The 19189-nt window shown below is 33.6% G+C and overlaps 1 protein-coding gene across 2 annotated transcripts in view; it reads left to right on the top strand.

The window, feature by feature from the left end:
- TGFB3 (transforming growth factor beta 3) overlaps positions 1-19189 on the top strand; it is a 1304555-nt gene that overhangs the window by 925683 nt on the left and 359683 nt on the right. For both annotated transcript variants that reach the window (XM_044073867.1, XM_044073866.1), the window contains exon 2: positions 15623-15783. In XM_044073867.1, coding sequence (XP_043929802.1) covers positions 15623-15783 — 161 coding nt within the window. The remainder of the gene's footprint in view (positions 1-15622; positions 15784-19189) is intronic.

Raw genomic sequence — 19189 nt, 5'->3', positions numbered from 1 at the left:
ACACACACACACACACACACACACACACACACTTTTGAGGCATGATCTGGGTCATTTTGCTGTTGAAAGTAAAATAGTCTAATAAATGGAACAAGAATGTAACAATAGCAATTAAAATAATTTGCAATGACAAAAACAACTTACGTTGTTATTTTATCAAAATATACAATTGTAGTAGGTAAAAACATGTTGAAAAACAGTTGATATTGTTGTTGGTTAGCACATACAGTTGTAGTAGCCAAGAATATGTCGAATAGCATAATAATTCAAAGAGATAACTGACCCTCTAAAAACAGAGCCTTTTAGGTATGAACAGGGGATCATATGTAAGGGTCAAAGTATGCAGGGACTAAAATACAGTAAGCAGGAGTTAGAGAAACAGTGATTGGGAGGTGAAGAAAAATAAAGAAAAGATGGTAGGAGAAAGTAAGAACAAAATATCAGGAATCAACGAAACAAAATGGAAACTCTCCGTCACAGCTAAAACAAATATGCTTGCTGGCACTTACTCGAATAAGGCAAAAAAGTTAATATGTCCACAACGATGTTTATTCACCAACGAAGAAGCATAACAACATAACTAAACACACTATATTAGGAACAGTTAAGCGCTTTCATCCGCTTAATGCAGACTTCATCAGAACTACTAAAAACATACAAAACAGTCCTTTTAAAATTTTTTTGGCGCCAATGAAATTACAAACTTTTAAAGTGACAGTGCTCATATTTACTAATATGTGCTATGACATATTAAACACATCAGCATGTTCGCAATTTGATTCTTTTATGTATATTGAACCTTACAAGATTACTAAATTGTCAATATTAACAATAATCAATATTAAAATTATCAATATTAAAAATATTAAAAATGTATGTATTAATTATATTGAAATATGTATATATATGAATTAATAAATAAATAAATAAATAAATAAATAAATAAATAGCTGAATGTTCCATAAATAAACCTTACAATTATCTCAAGTAATAGATGTTATAAAAATGATGAAATACTAAGTACCAATAAAAATCAGAGCAACATAAGGAAGGGCTTTATAGAAATAAATTCATTTATGCCCGGTTCATTAGTTGCGTCTGTTAACACCTGCCAAATAGTTTCTTTTTTACTTGAAATAGCCTTAACGTTACCACCTCTATTGGAGGATGTAACCTTGTCTATAATGGCAAAACTGGAACTATGATTACTGTCTTTGCTCTCTATATGTTTATATAAGGCATTCTTTGTATCATGCATCCTTATTTTATACAAATGATCATATATTCTTTGTCTAAACTGTCTTTCAGTTTTGCCTATATAGTACGCAGGACACATGGAGCAAACTGCTAAATAAATTATATTCTTAGTATTACAATTTCCTCTTTTAAATTTTATAAAAGTCCTATTAACATTTCCTAATCTAATTCCTTCACTCTCATTAATACAATAACATTGCTTACATGAACCACATTTCTTAATGGCCTTCGTACAGTTATTTTTAAAACTATCCTTTCGTCCTTTTTGCAATAAATTCTTAATATTCATACCCATCTTAAAAACAAACCTGGGTGTCTCACCCAGAATTTGTTTAAGTTCCTCTTCTAAAACTAAATTCTTCCAATATTTGCATATCATTTCCTTAATTTCATTTACATACGGGGAGTATGTCAATGTGCATATCCTACTGCTTGGGACATTTTCATTGTTTTTATTAATTTTGTTTATATCTTGTCCTATTCCCAATATAGGAACATATTTATTGCCCCATTCCCTAATAACATAAGCAGATACATCTTCCAACAAGTCTTTAGGATAACCTCTATTTAAACACATAGACATAATATACTCAATTTCATTTTTCATAATTTCAAAACTTGATGACATTCTAGCAGCTCTTATACATTGACCTTTAAAAATATTTTTCAACATATATTTTGGATGTTGACTACTATATTCCATGTATGCATTTGAAAATGTTTTTTTCCTATATATTTCAGATTGAAAACCTTGGTCTGTATGCTTAATATAGGTGTCTAAGTATGAAATTCCTTCCTGACTCACATTGTACATAAATTTCAAAAAATTACTTGTAGTATTTAAATAATTAATAAATTCCTCTATCATATCATGCGGCCCATTCCATAAAACAAACATATCATCTAGGAACCTCGTATAATAAGAAATGAATTGATAATATTTACTTTTAAATAAAGAATTATGTTCCCACTCTAACATCACCATATTAGCAAAAATGGGGGCACAAGAAGCCCCCATTGCTACATCCTTAGTTTGTTTGAAAAATTCCTCCTCGTAATATATGAAATTATTATTAAGAACAATATCCATCATAGCCATAATTAAATTAATTCTGTCCCAACTCAAATTTGAAAAATTTCTGAGACTATTACAAAAATATTCTAGTCCCTGATCCTTTGGGATACATGAAAATAAATCCACAACATCAGTAGTGATGTAAGTTAATTTATCAGTCCATTTTTCTGATGTAAGTTGGGAAAGAAAAACCCACAAATCCTTTATAAGATGGGGAATATTTCTATAAATTGGTTTTACCCATCTATCTATCAGAACACCAATATTGAAGGTTTTCAATCTACTCCCTGAAATAATAGGATGAAACGGGGGTTTTACAATATCTTTATGGACCTTTGGGATGCCTATAATGGTAGCTAATGTCGGAAATTCAACATAAATAAAGTCATATATTTCTTTCGTAATCCTCTGATCAATTAAGTATTCATCCAAAGCCAAATCAATTTTTCTATAGTTAACATTTATCTCATTTTTTTAAATAATTTCATAATTGCCACTATTTATTAATATATTTTGAATTTCATTAACATAATCTATAGTATTATAAATAACAATTCCCCCCCCCTTATCCGGTTTCATGATTCTTATACTATTGTTGTTGATAAGTTCTTCTAAACAATTTCTTTCTTTAACTGATAAATTATCGATGAACTGTTGCTTCTGTAAATCCTGTCCATATTTATATATATCAGAAATAATTACATTTTTGAAAAATTCCACCTTCTTACTGGGGGGTGGGATAAATGTACTTTTTTTCCTCAATCTGTCTCTTAAATTTGGTTGAACATCTTTCTTATTGTCAAACAAAATTGCTAAATTCATTCTGCGACAAAACATTTTCACATCAATAATAGTATCCACTAAGTTAAATTTAGTCGCAGGTATATATTTCATTCCTTTCAAAAATAAGGTTCCTAACTCTTCCTTAACTATAAAATTAGTATAGTTGTAAACCGTGAGATCTTTTACTTGATGAATAATTTTTTCTATTTCGTTACTTGAAACATTCAGCACTAGGCATGAACAATTCCTTTGTTTGAGCAACTTAAACTATTAACCTGTATATCAATAACATTATCAGGCTCTATTGCCTGAACCGATGTCCCTGATAATTCTGTCTTGTTACTGGGGTAAAGTAACGACCCCCTTCAAAATTCGTTTGGTCACCCGTATACTTATGTACATGATCATCACGCTTATGATCTATACTGTTTCTACGTTCTATATTCCAGAATTATCAGGGACATCGGTTCAGACAATAGAGCAACTGTAGCAAACTTCATGGCGCAAAATAAACGATGCTCAAAATGCTGAAGCGCTTCAGGCCAGATCATAAACACAGTATCTGCATTCATTTCTGAATGCTAGTAGTAAGGTACCAACCAACCAGCACCTGTAGATCGTGACCCTAATACCTTATACTTGGGGTGGCTGCCCCCTTTGCCCCACCCTAGCTACATCATTGTTCCCAGTTGAGAGTTTTAATGAAGAGGAAGAACAATAGTGGTTCCAAAGGAGACCCCAGTAGAAGTGCCTTAAATGGTAGGGTTATGGCTACCTGTATCAGATAGTGTAGCAAAGGTCCTATTCAGTAGGCAGTTATAAAACTATTGACATATTTTACCTAAAAGCAGCATTTTTAAATCTTTGTAACAGGGTGCTATAAGTAGTCCTAAATATGTTATAGAAATATAAAGTATCCAAACCTCCGTAGAATGATACTTCCAAAATGAAAACAGCTCACAGTTAGCCCAAAGAGGTCCACAGCTCGGCCAGGGATAAAAAATTATTTATTGTATTGAAGTATAAGTGTGTTAGGTTAAGCACTTTCATCTGTTGCAACAGACTAGTGAAATTATGTGTAAAGAACTCAAATTCATCAAGTCTATGTTCCTTAACAGAGGGTATCCTAGTCTACTCTTGGAGAATATTGTCCACTACGTCAAACAAGAATGGGATAATAAGTACCCCTCACTGCTGGGAAAGGGTCTTATTTGTAAGGTTAGTGAGGGCCTTAGTAGTAGAATTAGTCAACGTGTATGTGTGTTGACATATTCACCTTTTGCACAACACATTAAAAATATTATTTATGGGTATTGGAGTTTGATTATTGTTGATAATGATTTAGCGGAAATCTTGGGAAAGACGCCGAGTTTTGTTTATAAAACTGGACCAAATATTAAGAGGCTATTGGAGATGAGAGCTCATGGCAAACCAAAATTTGGAGGTACAAGGAAATGTGGGTGTTGTAAACAATGTAACACCATTTGTGAAGATGTAGGTGTCAAGTTAGGGGATTACAAGACCTACATTAAATGCAGGGCAGGAAATTGTAACATCAAATATGTTGTTTATATTGCAAAATTTGTGTCCTGCCCTGCTTATTATATTGGAAAAACAGAGAGGCATTTTAGAAGACGTATATATGAACATTGTTATAAGATAAAAATGAAAGATTCTAAAAATGCCCTTTATAGACACATCTCTTCCTATGGGGAAACACATTGTTTCAGATTTTCTATTATAGACACTGTAGATATTTTACCTTTTGGTGGGGATTGGAAGGCTTTATTAACCATGAAGGAAACCAAATGGCAGATTTTGACTGATGCTACACGATATCCTGGTATCAACGAATTCATTAGTATTAAGCCATTTTTAATACTGTCATAATGGATGAATTAAGGTTTATGTGTAATAATTTTAATATACATTTTTTAAGGTTTAGGTTTAATTTATTTATTTATGTTCAATAAAATTAGTAAATAATATTTAGGTAGGAAGTTTTTATGTTTTTGACATGTTGCCCAAGATTGAATATAGTAGTATATATTCTTTTAAATGACAATTGACTTTTGGCGCCAAAGAGGTTTTTTAAATGATTTTGAAACAGCTGTTCAGTGTTCTGAGGAAGTCTGTTACAACAGATGAAAGCGCTTAACCTAACACACTTATACTTCAATACAATAAATATTTTTTTATCCCAGGCCGAGCTGTGGACCTCTTTGGGCTAACTGTGAGCTGTTTTCATTTTAGAAATATAAAGTATACCATTTATGTCTCCTGTAGTACATGGCAATTTCCTATCTAAACTTCAGGATATAAAACTCAATAAAAATACAGTCCTGTTAGAGACTTTAACTACCAACCACTGACTAAACAAACTACACAGCATCAAATACATATGCCAAGAAATTAATAAACTATGTTAATCAAAAGAGTTTGGAACAAGCAGTTTGAAATGCAGTTAGGATAGCAATATCTTATTTCATAATAACAGACCAAGATCTTTCTGTTCCTCCCATGGGTATAACCTCTGTAATTAAGACAGAGCATGGCACCAGCATTTTTAGTCTATGAGTAAAAATCAAATTAAATCATAAATAGATCATCTTTCCCAGATTTTGTAAATGGGAGTTATGATGCAATAAATCACATAATTATAAAAACAGAACGGTATACTACCCTCAGTGATACATGTAAACAACTCAGTACTCTATATTGTGACATCTATTTTACTGTATCGTTATTTAACTATATCCGTATAATTAGTATAAGAAGCCTTACTACTTTATTTATAATTACTGTATAACTTATTCTGACATTGTAAAATTTATTTTAATTGTAGTTTTCTACCTGACATTGTTGATATTGTACAAATTAAAAGATTTTGTTTGTACTGCCTATACTGGAGCTTTTCTCCTGGGCTTCAGCTGAAAAGGGGCCTTTGTGCCCAGCTGGACTTCCCTGGTCATCAAATGTAAAATAAATAAAATGTAAGTCTGTTCACAGTACTGTCATTGAGTTCTATGACACTATTTCTTTATTAATAAGCATGTGCCAGTAAAACAAGATATACAGCCAGTTTGGTAGAAACACACAATGTATTTATTTATTTACACTCTGTTCATTGGGAAGTTTCACAAGTTTAGTAGTCTCTTTTCAGGGGAGACCCAAGTTAATATTCATACTGACTAGGGAAAATTTGGCCAAGGCACTGGAGAACTTCCACAACTCTTTCTGCTTCTGCTTTTCTGCAGCAGGCCAAAGGGTGACTTACACAGAAAGTGGAATGCAAATGAAAAATACCAAGGAGACTGCTGAGAGTTTTTCTGTGAAATCTGTTTTATCTGAGGGTATATTACCTAACAACAAATGAATGGAGTTGCTGAATGAACATGAGCTGTCTGTGTTGTAGTCTCTCTCATATAGCCAAGTAATATATCACTGTGACCTTCATGTTTCCAAAATGAGTCTTTCTGATGTAATTGTTGCTATAGAGAAGGAAATGTGCAAGCATTTGCTTTGCTCTCCCATAGCTCCACAGCTAGTGAGATAGGAACTCACATGCATAAGGAAGTTTCTATAAGTAAATTGTGATCACAAGTAAGAGAGAGAAAAAGAGAGAAACAACAGGAAAATATGATGTTTCTTATACTAGGAAGCTGCCTTTGGTAAGAACTGCAATAAAATATGGGCTACCCAGTGACAGGTATGTGGTTTGGGTTTCCATCATTGCTCTTTTAGGAGTTTCTGTTCAAGATGTTAGAGCATTTATACATGGCAGCAAAGAGATTTTTTGTAGTATTACTTTTGAGATAAAAGTTGAGCTTTAAAATTTTTCTACACTTTGGCTGCATTATGATGTTATACAACTTACTCTCCTTACTAAATTATGAATTATTAGTTCAATTTCAAACAGCAGAAGTTGATTACACAACTGAAAGTATCTTTTATTCCATTATGTCAATTTGTTTCTGACATTAAAAACTGTATGATGAAAGACATTTGTGGGATTGGGCTTAGGAAATCTGGGTGACCTTAAACGTGACTGATGAGAAACATGTACATATAACAAGTGCGATAAATATGGATAGAAGAACACATTTGTCATGTACAAAGGTCATCCTAAGACCTGCTATTATTGTATATCTACTTTTTTTATTTAATTCAAGATTGTGATAAAAGGAAATGTATACAGTGTGATGAAATGGCATATTCAGTTACTTGTTTGGGTTTTGTTGTAGAAAATGTAGACAGGCTGGATACATTTGCTTTGACTGCCTAAAAATGATAAACATTGATCAACAGAAACATGTAAATAAGCCTGAATAAGAAAATGGTATAAGAAAGCTGATATCATATATAAGAAGGATGATGCTAGAAATCAGCCTCTGTAGGATAGTGAAGAATGGGGAGATAGTACATAAAGTAATAAGAGTTCTGCCAATGAAGAGGATAAAAGTGAAAATGAACTGAAGATTTACATGCTAATATTGGTGAAGGAAGTGAAAAAAATAACAGTATGACAGTATAAGACATGCATCTGGAGCATTTCTCCCCAGGCTTCCATTGAAAATTGGCTATGTTCCAAGTCAGACTTTCCCAGTTAATAAATGTTAAATAAATAAAAAAATAAGTATAAGTAAAAGGGTGAGAAAAAGAAAATACAACAGGAAACAAAGAAAAAAAGAGGAAAATATGGTCAGTCTGCTTGCTGTATTAATGTTAATAGTCTTGTAGATGAAGTCAGATAACTTGCCGCTATAGCATTTTGTAAAAAGATTTGTGCTGGTATTATTTGCTTATTAGATATTAGAAAACTAAATGTCAACAAAAAGCAGCAAGAAGAAGTGTAATAAAAATGCAGCTTATGTGGTGCTTTGGTAAGGATCTATGCTGTGGAAAAGCCTTAATACTTAAAAAACAAACTAAACTATTAGACTTGATAATGGAAATTCCAAGCAGACTACTCACCCTTGATCTTAAATTTTGTTTAGGCATATAGCATTTCATAGTTACATATGTACCCACTGGAATAACTCATATAAAGCTATTATTTCAACTTATTAAGTATTACGTCACTCTTAGTACCAAGATAGTTGAAGTTAGAGATTTACATTATTATCCTAGACATAAAAAGGTAAAATAACTAAGGATGTTACAATTTTTAAAGGAGTTATTTGGTTTAGTAAAATGATATTAGGCTCTGGGGCATACATATAGAAGACGGAATATGTATGCAGACATTTCTGTACTCTTGATTTGTTATAACTCTTAGCAGTTTCAAAAAAATTACAATCAATACTTATAGATCATTTTTCTGAAGTAGATAAAAATAGAAAACTAAAAGAAGAAGGTAAGAGTCTAAAAACTGAATGGATCAATTCTTGAAATGGTAGCCTAGAAACAAGAAGGTATAGTTTTATGGACTCAGCATTTTACTTTATGGTTACTTTCTATGAACATTGGACAAATAGCCAGAAATATTCAGAAAAAAATATACAAAGTTATACTGTCTATTAGAAAAAAATGTGTGGTGTAAGGAAAAGGATTACAAATATGTATGGTAAGAATAAAAATAAGATTTGTATCAATTAAAATCTCTTAGTATCTTAACATAGAAAAAGGAATTATTCATGTTGACAAAATAGGACAGTTATTATATGGACAAAATACATAAATGTAAAAAGAAGTTTTACCTTTCTTCTGTAAAATAATTAAGCATGACAGTTGTAAAATGCAATGCTACAAAGACAAGATGGTAGTATATTTAAAATCCAAGAAGGCATATATTCTGTATACTGTTGTAAACTATGCTACTAAACTGGTCCCTATGAAGAAAAATACATTTGATGTCAAACAGTTGACTGAAGAATAGAATGTTTTCTAGGAAAAAAAAAAAAACATTACATTTCTAGAATAGAATTCTGTATTAGGTGTGAACATTCTGGGGATATTTCAATAGATGGTATTCCTTACCATTTCTATACATATATGAATGATTCTCCAAAAGAGATTTTGTTGCTAATATTAAATAACTAGTTAAATTATTGTATTAGAGAAAAAAATATATCTTTGAAGGGGTAATATGATTTATATATAATAAAAAGGAATTAGTGAGGATATCACAAACGGGAGACATTAAATGCTGAGTAATACTGACTATAAATTATTTCATAAAATATCACAGGAAAGAGTAAGAAAATTATCTTTAATTCCACAGAATTTAGTATATAAAATAAAAGCATTAAATATATGTTAGTTTTGTTTTGGTATCAAAAACAAACCCATTAAAGATATATTAGTTTTGTTTTGTGAGGTAATGAATATTATTAACTGTGTTAAAACTATAGCTTTATTATTTACTTGTGATGTAGACAAAACCTTTGATATGTTGGTAAGTGATACGTTATGGAATGTGCTACAGAGTTACAGACTTAGTACAAAAATTCAAAAATTTCTAAAAGACATAAACAATAACCCTTGGAATAGGGTTCTGCTTAATGGCTGGATAGGGGAGCAAATAATAACTGGCAGGGGAATGGAACAAGGTTATCCACTAAGTGGACTATTATTTAGATTGATAATTAATTAAAAATGTTGAGGAATAATGAATTAAAATATTGAGGAATATTGTGAAATTTGTAAGGAGGGAGTTATGAGTAAACAATTGTTATCTTTATGTCTGTCTTATGCAGGTGATCTGATTATAGTTATAATCTCAGAAACTTGGTTACATATAGTCTTGCAATAAGTTGAAAATAGATTAAAAGACAAAGGGTTAATCTTTAATAAAGTAAAGACTATGGACATTCATTTCCTATACAATTCAAATGTTTTACAAAAACAGACTTACAGATATTAGGAGTGCCTTTTGGAAAGCAATTGTTTTTTTCCCAGAAATTAGATAGCCTTTTTAACTCAGTAAGACTGGTTATATCAATGTGGAAAATACTCAAAACATCTTTCAGTACAAAAAGTATAATTGCTGCATCCGGTGGTCCTTAATCATTTTGGATATATAAACTCCTTTTCCCCCCTTTTCCCATTTTCGAAAGATAAAGAAAAATAGTGTTGAAATTATTTTTGAGTGCTTATGTAGAAACAAACTAAACCTTATTATAGAGGGGAACTGTGTACTGCAAAAAAGAAAAGGATATTTTAGATTTGATTAACAAGTGGTGATATGGCTTGCATTAGTCAACTTGCACTGGGTTTCAGTGGAGTTATTAGCTTGTAGTATGCACAATACAGATTTTCTTGGACAACTTCTCTGGGTAATATATGTAGCTATATGGGAAAGCATAATAAGCAAGAGGAAAAAAGATGTTAAAATTGTTATACTTCAGTATATTGCAAAATTAGATGAACAGAAACTAAATATTAGAGACGTGGTTCTACAACTAAAGTTGTAGTACAAAATACTTATGGATTTTTACTATTTTATAATACCTCAGAAAAAATACTGAAAACTGTAAGAAACAAATTAAAGAAAGACAAATGCTTTCAGGGAGTAGAAGAAATAAGAGGTTTTTATGTGGTGATTCATGATAGGAAAGTTACCTGTTAAATGACAAAAGAAATATAAAGTTATTTATTGGTAAGAGACTTTGAAATATTTGTGGTAGAAGAAACTATGGCACTTGCCTTGATATCCTGTTAGAGGGATCAAAATATTGGCAAGAGTTGGCAAAGCGATATTATAGTACATATCTTTTTCCTTATTGTTACCTGTGCTAATATATGGATGTTGTGGCATCCAAGAAAAAAAGAGACAGTGATATTCTGTAGTGATTAAATGCTGTTCAGCTAACAAGATGTGAGGAACTGCTTTACAATAAGTTTTGCAATTGAATTCTTACATTGATTAAGTTAAAACTCTGGCTGTGTCTAAAAGAATGTGGTCAAAACTTTCTTTAGTTTTGATACTGTACTCTCACTTTATTTTTATGTCTGTTATTCAAAGCAGTGTTAATAAATTTTGAATATATCTATTTTTTCATGTTTTGTTTTTCTCTGTGAAGTGTACATAATATAATGTGTATGTAGTATATGAAGTTATTATAAATAAAGCTCTTCCTTGTGTTTTCATTAAATGCACTGGGATCTTTTACAGCCTCCTGAGATACTGATGACTTAGGCAGATGGAGCCTTTGATTATCATCTCATCTAAAGAACAAATTAATGGTAGACAAAAGGAAAAACGAGGTATTCACAGCATTTAAAATTACCATAGTTTTAAAAAAAGTCTACATTAAATGAAGTGCAAATTTGCAATCATCAGCATATTTAAAATATAACATTGAAAAATAGTCTGGAAAGAATCAGTCCTGTACAGATTTCTGTCGGACATTACTGATGATTCCTTATGGCTAGAAAGGGAACATGTCCCACCCTAAACTGCTGTATCCTTATGCTTAACCAGTATTTTAATCATTTAATTACATAAGGATTGACATTTAATGTAGTTAATGTTTTTAATGTGTCAGTTATTTTTAATGCAGAAAAGTATTGTATGCCTGTATGCCTTACAAAGGCCAGGTTAAGTTGTATGTACTATCAGTCCTTCAGCAAATGCTGCTGTTACCCTTTCAAAGAGCACCAGAACATTCAAATGGATAGATCTCCCCTTACCAGATTTATACATCTGCACAAGTAGGACCTCCATTTCATTTTGGATAAACTCCATTATGACCCTTTGCAAGATTTTACACAGTGCAGTGGTTAGGGTGGAGGGCCTAAAATTGTTTAGGTCTTGTATGATTCCCCTTTTGCAAACTGCTACCAATATTAGCTGCTGCCAGAATTCAGGGACATGTCAACATGCTAATATTTTGTTTAACATGACTGATGGGAGCTATAGTTAGGTTTCCCTTGTCTTTGTGTAGTAAACCATGTTGTCTGGTCCTATGGAACTTGAGTTCTTAGCTTTACTTGTGGCATCGGTTATTATGCCTGAAGTTATGTAAGTTGTCTCTATAGCACTCTAACATAGTTCATCTATACTTATTGGAAAGTTGAACAACATTTTTTTTCTGCATAACTACTATATGTGGCTGGATGATCATTTCATTTTTTACTTCCTGTTGTTGGATGGTTGTTTAATTTTTATTGATACTGCAGCCATTTAATGGAGTTACAACCTGTTCCCAGACATAGCATACAGAGGTTTGGTACAGTGATGATGGACTGCATACCTCTCAACCTCTTTGAGTAAGAAATCTGGACAAAGCCATGAAAAAAGTGGTACAAACAGGGACCATTTTAAATATTGCTCTCACAAATTTAGAAAGTTGCTAGAATAACAGGTTTTGCATTTGCATGAATTTTCTGAAGGGTATGAAGTGTAAAATTCAAGTATCTGTCATTATCTTCTAACTTCAGTCTTTAATGGTTTGTAACTAATTTGCCAGAAAGCCACAATTTTATAAAAAACAGACCAAAAATATAAGGCACAAATCTGGACATTCTGCAAAAATCTGGACAGTTGAGAGGTATGTGATGGAGTGTATTTCCCAGACATAGCATGCAGAGGTTTGTAAAGGGATGATGGAGTGTATTTCACAGACATAGCATACAGAGGTTTGGTACAGTGATGATGGAATGTATTTCATAGACATAACATACAGAGATTTGGTACAGTGATGATGGAGTGTATTTCACAGACATAACATACAGAGGTTTGGGTCAGTGATAATGGAGTGTATTTCCCAGACATAGCATGCAGAGGTTTGTAAAGGGATGATGGAGTGTATTTCACAGACATAGCATACAGAGGTTTGGTACAGTGATGATGGAATGTATTTCATAGACATAACATACAGAGATTTGGTACAGTGATGATGGAGTGTATTTCACAGACATAACATACAGAGGTTTGGGTCAGTGATAATGGAGTGTATTTCACAGACAGCATACAGAGGTTTGGTAAAGGGATGATGGAGTGTATTTCACAGACATAGCATACAGAGTTTTGGTACAGTGATGATGGAGTGTATTTCCTAGACATAGCATACAGAGGTTTGGTACAGTGATGATGGAGTGTATTTCACAGACATAGCATACAGATTTTTGGTACAGTGAGGATGGAGTGTATTTCCTAGACATAGCATACAGAGTTTTGGTACAGTGATGATGGAGTGTATTTCCTAGACATAGCATATAGAGGTTTGGTACAGTGATGATAGAGTGTATTTCACAGACATAGCATACAGAGGTTTGGTACAGTGATGATGGAGTGTATTTCACAGACATAACATACAGAGGTTTGGGTCAGTGATAATGGAGTGTATTTCACAGACAGCATACAGAGGTTTGTAAAGGGATGATGGAGTGTATTTCACAGACATAGCATACAGAGTTTTGGTACAGTGATGATGGAGTGTATTTCCTAGACATAGCATACAGAGTTTTGGTACAGTGATGATGGAGTGTATTTCCTAGACATAGCATATAGAGGTTTGGTACAGTGATGATAGAGTGTATTTCACAGACATAGCATACAGAGGTTTGGTACAGTGATGATGGAGTGTATTTCACAGATATAGCATTCAGAGTTTTGGTACAGTGATGATGGAGTGTATTTCCCAGACATAGCATACCGAGTTTTGATACAGTGATGATGGAGTGTATTTCCTAGACATAGCATACAGAGGTTTGGTACAGTGATGATAGAGTGTATTTCACAGACATAGCATACAGAGGTTTGGTACAGTGATGATGGAGTGTATTTCACAGACATAGCATTCAGAGTTTTGGTACAGTGATGATGGAGTGTATTTCACAGACATAGCATACAGAGTTTTGGTACAGTGATGATGGAGTGTATTTCCCAGACACAGCATACAGAGTTTTGGTACAGTGATGATGGAGTGTATTTCCCAGACATAGCATACAGATGTTTGGTACAGTGATGGAGTGTATTTCACAGACATAGCATACAGAGGTCTAGTACAGTGATTATGGAGTGTATTTCACAGACATAGCATACAGAAGTTTGGTACAGTGATGGTGGAGTGTATTTCACAGACATAGCATACAGAGGTTTGGTACAGTGATGATGGAGTGTACTTCACAGACATAGCATACAGAGTTTTGGTACAGTGATGATGGAGAGTGTTTCACAAACATAGCATACAGAGTTTTGGTACAGTCATAACGGAGTGTATTTCATAGATGCAGCATACAGAGGTTTAGTACAGTGACGACAGAGTGTATTTCATACACATTCATACAGAGTCTAGTGGAATCAGAAGTAAGAAGTGTTTTAAATGTACTTTTAACAGCATTTATGGGTGTAGTACATACATTAGGTTCATAGTATTTTTTATTAATATTTAGATGATTTTTTTGGTAAACTGTTAACATTCACGGCATGGATGAAGTTTTACATTATTTCCTAGCATTTAGTAATGACACTCTGTGTTAATCTGTCCATCAAAAAAGGATGGAACACAAAGCTTTTTCTTAGAAAGATGGACAGAAATGAGATGTTAACTGGAGGTGTAAGAGTAAGTAAAATTAAAATACCATGGAAATATAAATATTATGGTAATAGGATAATAGAAGCTTTAAATAAAAGGATAATTGATTATCTTGAGCAGCAGTGGAAGAGTGACTGGGACTGTGACACACTGCACATCTACATGAATGCATCCTGCTGCATTTTTAATGCACTGAATTTATTGCTGCATTGCATAGGCATGCACCTTTGTAATGAATAATGGCATACAGACATCTGTTAGCTTTTGTACATGACACACAGAGGTGCGTTATACACAATGATGTTGTAGACAGGGGAATCACCAACAGTGTTTCATATAATAGCAGGGAGCAGCTACTAATATAAAAGCAGCTACTTAATAAGTATAAGGTTATATCTCTGAGTATCTGTTCCCTGCTATGCTGCTGTCTTGCATTGTGCCACACAGCGATTCATAAAAAATGCATGTTAATATAGTGGTGCTCTTTCTGTGGGGCTAGTAACATGAACCTGCACATTTTGTAAGTGACAGGCTGAATTAGCAGTGTATTTTGGCTGGAATTAATTCCTGCAACTGTTCTACATTCTCATGTTGGGGTCAATGCTTCTGTGGTCTGGCAGCAGCCTACAAAAATATAAATTTGGGAGAGGTCACCACCACAAATTAGAAAAATGCTAGTGTGATACGTAAATGTGTAGTAATGTCTGCTAGCATTCTGGTGAGGAAGTAGGAGGAGGACAGAGGCCCATACTGGTGGTATACCTGGAGCCACAGTCTTGTGCTATAGAATTACCACTATGTCGACCCAGAAAAGGAATGTATAACCACAAGTCCATGTAAAGTCTCAACCAAGTGATTCAGGGAGAGAGAGACATATATTTTTTTAAAGAACCAAGACTTAAACACCAAGGTTTGAAAGAAAAAATATTGTTATTATACTGATGTACTGATTATAAAAGGGAGTTGCAGAAATATAATATCACTGTCATTATCCTAATGAATTTTACCTCTTCTTCACCAACAGATGATTTAGAGTGTCCAAAGATGAAAACCTCCAAGCTATTCAAGTTTGATGTCTCAAGAATGGAGAAAAATGCCACCAACTTATTTCGGGCAGAGTTCCGGGTGCTGAGAATATCTAATCGAGATGCGAAACGAAACGAACAAAGAATTGAACTTTACCAGGTATGCTCGGCTCATTGTAGTATTTATCTGAATGTTTTACCTCCGTAAATGAATTTTAGCATTCGGAATAAAATGCTGGACAGTTAAAAAGGAAGCATGAAATCCTCTACCATCTGCATTTCAAGCTTTTTCATACTGCACCAGCTGTGATTTAAACTCTGTCATGGAGGAACAACAATGCAGATCAGCCATGGAAATGTTCTGCATCTTTGGATCTATGGAACGGTCCCATATCACTTGCAGTAGGGCACATATGCAGCACAGAGACTGCTACAAAATGGTATGTTGGGTCTGAAGTGGATGATGCTAATGCTGAGAACCACTTCAAAGTGGATTTTCGTGTTTTTTTGATAACTCAAACAAAATTATAGCTCAACAGACCAGTTTCATTTTTTTTTTTTTTTAGCATCCAAGAAATTAGAAGTTGGACTTCATAATGTATCAGTATATAATGTTTATTTTCTTTAAAAAATAAATGAACAAAAAAGTGCATTATTCAACCAAAATAAATACAGTTTTGTAGAAAAACACAAAACATGGAAGTAAACAAACCTTGCTAAATTTTCAGCCTTAGAATAACAGGCAATTGCTATCTAAAAATCACGTTTTTTTTTTTGCATGTTCATATGTCCTTTGTAGCAAATAAAGAGTAACTTATTTAGGGTGTAATCCACAAAGGAAGTTGTACTGAAGTCCATCTGTATCCCTAAATTCCGTCTTATAACAGGCAGCTTTTTTGGAGTGTTTGCAGTACTCCTACCCAGTGGAGACATTTCTTTCTTTCTTTCTTCAAAATTCACACACAGTATATATGGCTCTTTACCTTGAAAACTGAGGCCTCAAGTATTCCTACTGCCTCTTCTGAAATCTCCTCCCAGATGAAGATACCTTACTGGCTGCCTTAATTTTCCACAGGTAACTCTACAAAATCCTCTTCAGAACCCCAAGGACAGGAATCTAATTCTCCTCAAAGGATATTAGCCAAGGTAAACTGCAGTTATCTACTAGCTGTCAAGCACAGCCTTCTTCTGTTTTTTCTATCTACACTATTACTGCTCCATGACAAACTTTTTAGTAACAACAGGAATAATCTCACAATGAGCATGGGTATTTTCAAATACCCCCCCCCCCCCATGTAGAATCAGCAGTTCTAGCATTGACAGATGGGGTGTAAGCCATAATCATGTGACTGCAGGTGTGAACAGTAGTAGATCTTGAAATTAAAAGTCTGGAGGGTCAAAAAACCTCTGGATAAATATGGATTGTGATATTTTTGCTAGTAGAACCACAACCCAGCTATTGAACTATATCAAATTGTAAAGTTAATATGATTTTCAACACAAAACACAGTATTTACATAAGTAGCTACAGTTTACAACATTTATTTATACTTTGTTGACCAGGTTAATCCCACTAAACCAATGCACGCTTTTTAGCGGAGACCTGAAGTGGTATTCATACTGACTAGGGGAAATTTGGCCGGAGAACTGTTAACTTACCCTACTGTTTTTGATTGGTGCTGTGGGATCTTTTCCATCCACCTAAGCTAATGCCAACTCAGGCAGATGGGACTTCTGTTTAAAATCTTGGTTATTTTGAGGATCTGAAACCCACCAGATGCACAGTAGCAAGCTCCTCCCCAACCCTAAGTCACACATAGCATCACGCCCATGTCTCTAAACTTCCCACCTAATTATTGATTCTGGTTTGTTGGCCACCTGAATATTCATAGTGTGGCGAACCGAAGGGCGACTTACTGATTCTCAATATAACCAAAAAAAGTATAAAATAAAATAAAGAAAAATGTATGTTTGTTTTCTTTAATTACTGAATGAGCTAAGGATTTATGTTGATGAGATACAGTAATTTTGTGTGCTGTCTGAAGAGTAAAAGATAGTTACATATTTTTTGGAACTATTTTTATATAAAGTTTTTTTAATAGAAGACTTCAACAATACATGACCTAAAAACATGTTATAACATAGATGTAGAAAAAAAATATCCTATACTCTCCAAAAACTCTCCAGCTGAACTTATTTGAAGTAAAAGACATTTACATAATATATCAACAGAAAATCTGCAAAACAAATAGATGTACCAACAGTTGCTCCAAGAACAACTCTGTTACTTGTTAGCTAACTTCAAGGCAAGAATGCACTAACAGTGCTTAAAAACTGCTTAAAAGAAATACCTTTCTGCTTTAGCTGAAGATCAAGAGCAGTTGTGTTTTTTTCTGAAAAAGTAAAAGATTCACATATAGTCTAAGATTTTCTGTTGAAGATACTGAAAAACACTACTCACATAGACGAAAACGTGGTTAACTGTGTCTATCTTAGACTGGAAAATACTTTACTGTGCTTGCAATAAGTTACAGTTCCCTTAAGCACTGGACAGTTTTAGCAACAGCTATAGAAAGAAAAATGAAATACTTATGCTCTATACACAATTTATTTGGCAGTTCTACTTATGAAATGAAAGCACAGGGATGAGAAATAGCTGTGTTTTGTGCCTCCCTGCACTGTCCGATATGAGGGGAAAGCCCCCCAAACACTACAATGGCACAAATATGACAAAGGGAGAAATCTCCCAAAAACAAAGAAATTACTGCAGACATATTAACTGGCATTGTGTTCCTAAGCATCTTGTGCTTTGGGCAAATTAAATCTGGGTATTTTCATATTGCTACTTGTAACTATACCTTATTTGGCAATCTACTGGAAACGGGTGTTTTGTGATATTCCATTTTGTTCACACTAACGGGAATAGGAAAAACTCCTCAACTATAAAACTTATTCTTGGTATGTATATCTATCTCTCTCTCTCTCTCTCTATATATATATATATATATATATATATATATATATATATAGATTCACTTCATAATCTAGAAATACTGAAACATTGAATTTCAGTATCTCGAAACTATGAAACAAATCCACAAAACACTGAAACTACAAAACCCCGAGCCCAAAACAACGAAATTCAAAACACCAAACAAGCCGCATACACTACACCATACATACACCGAAACACCCACACCACAACATAAACAAACAAAAACTACACACATACACAACTCATACACACATAAGCAGGGGGGGCAAGCCCCCCTGCACACCCCATGTGGGGGGCTGCACCCCCCCACACACCCTACTTATATATACTAATTCCGAGATCGCACAAACAGGAAACAAAAGCAAACTCACACATGCACATTCTCCAGTCCCTCACACATGCATCAAACATATCAGCACACTCAAACACACTCTAATCCCCACTCAAATCCCTTACAAAACACTCACTTACCTAACAAAACACCTAGATCCAAACACTGCACCTCGCACCATAAACACACAATCCCGGACATCACTTAGCATAATGCCATAACCGCGAATTCGAGATATTC

Source organism: Protopterus annectens, chromosome 6.part0 (assembly GCF_019279795.1).
Source record: "Protopterus annectens isolate FY-2018-M chromosome 6.part0, PAN1.0, whole genome shotgun sequence".
NCBI classification, from domain to species: Eukaryota; Metazoa; Chordata; order Ceratodontiformes; family Protopteridae; genus Protopterus; species Protopterus annectens.
This window is presented reverse-complemented; position numbering and strand designations above follow the sequence as displayed.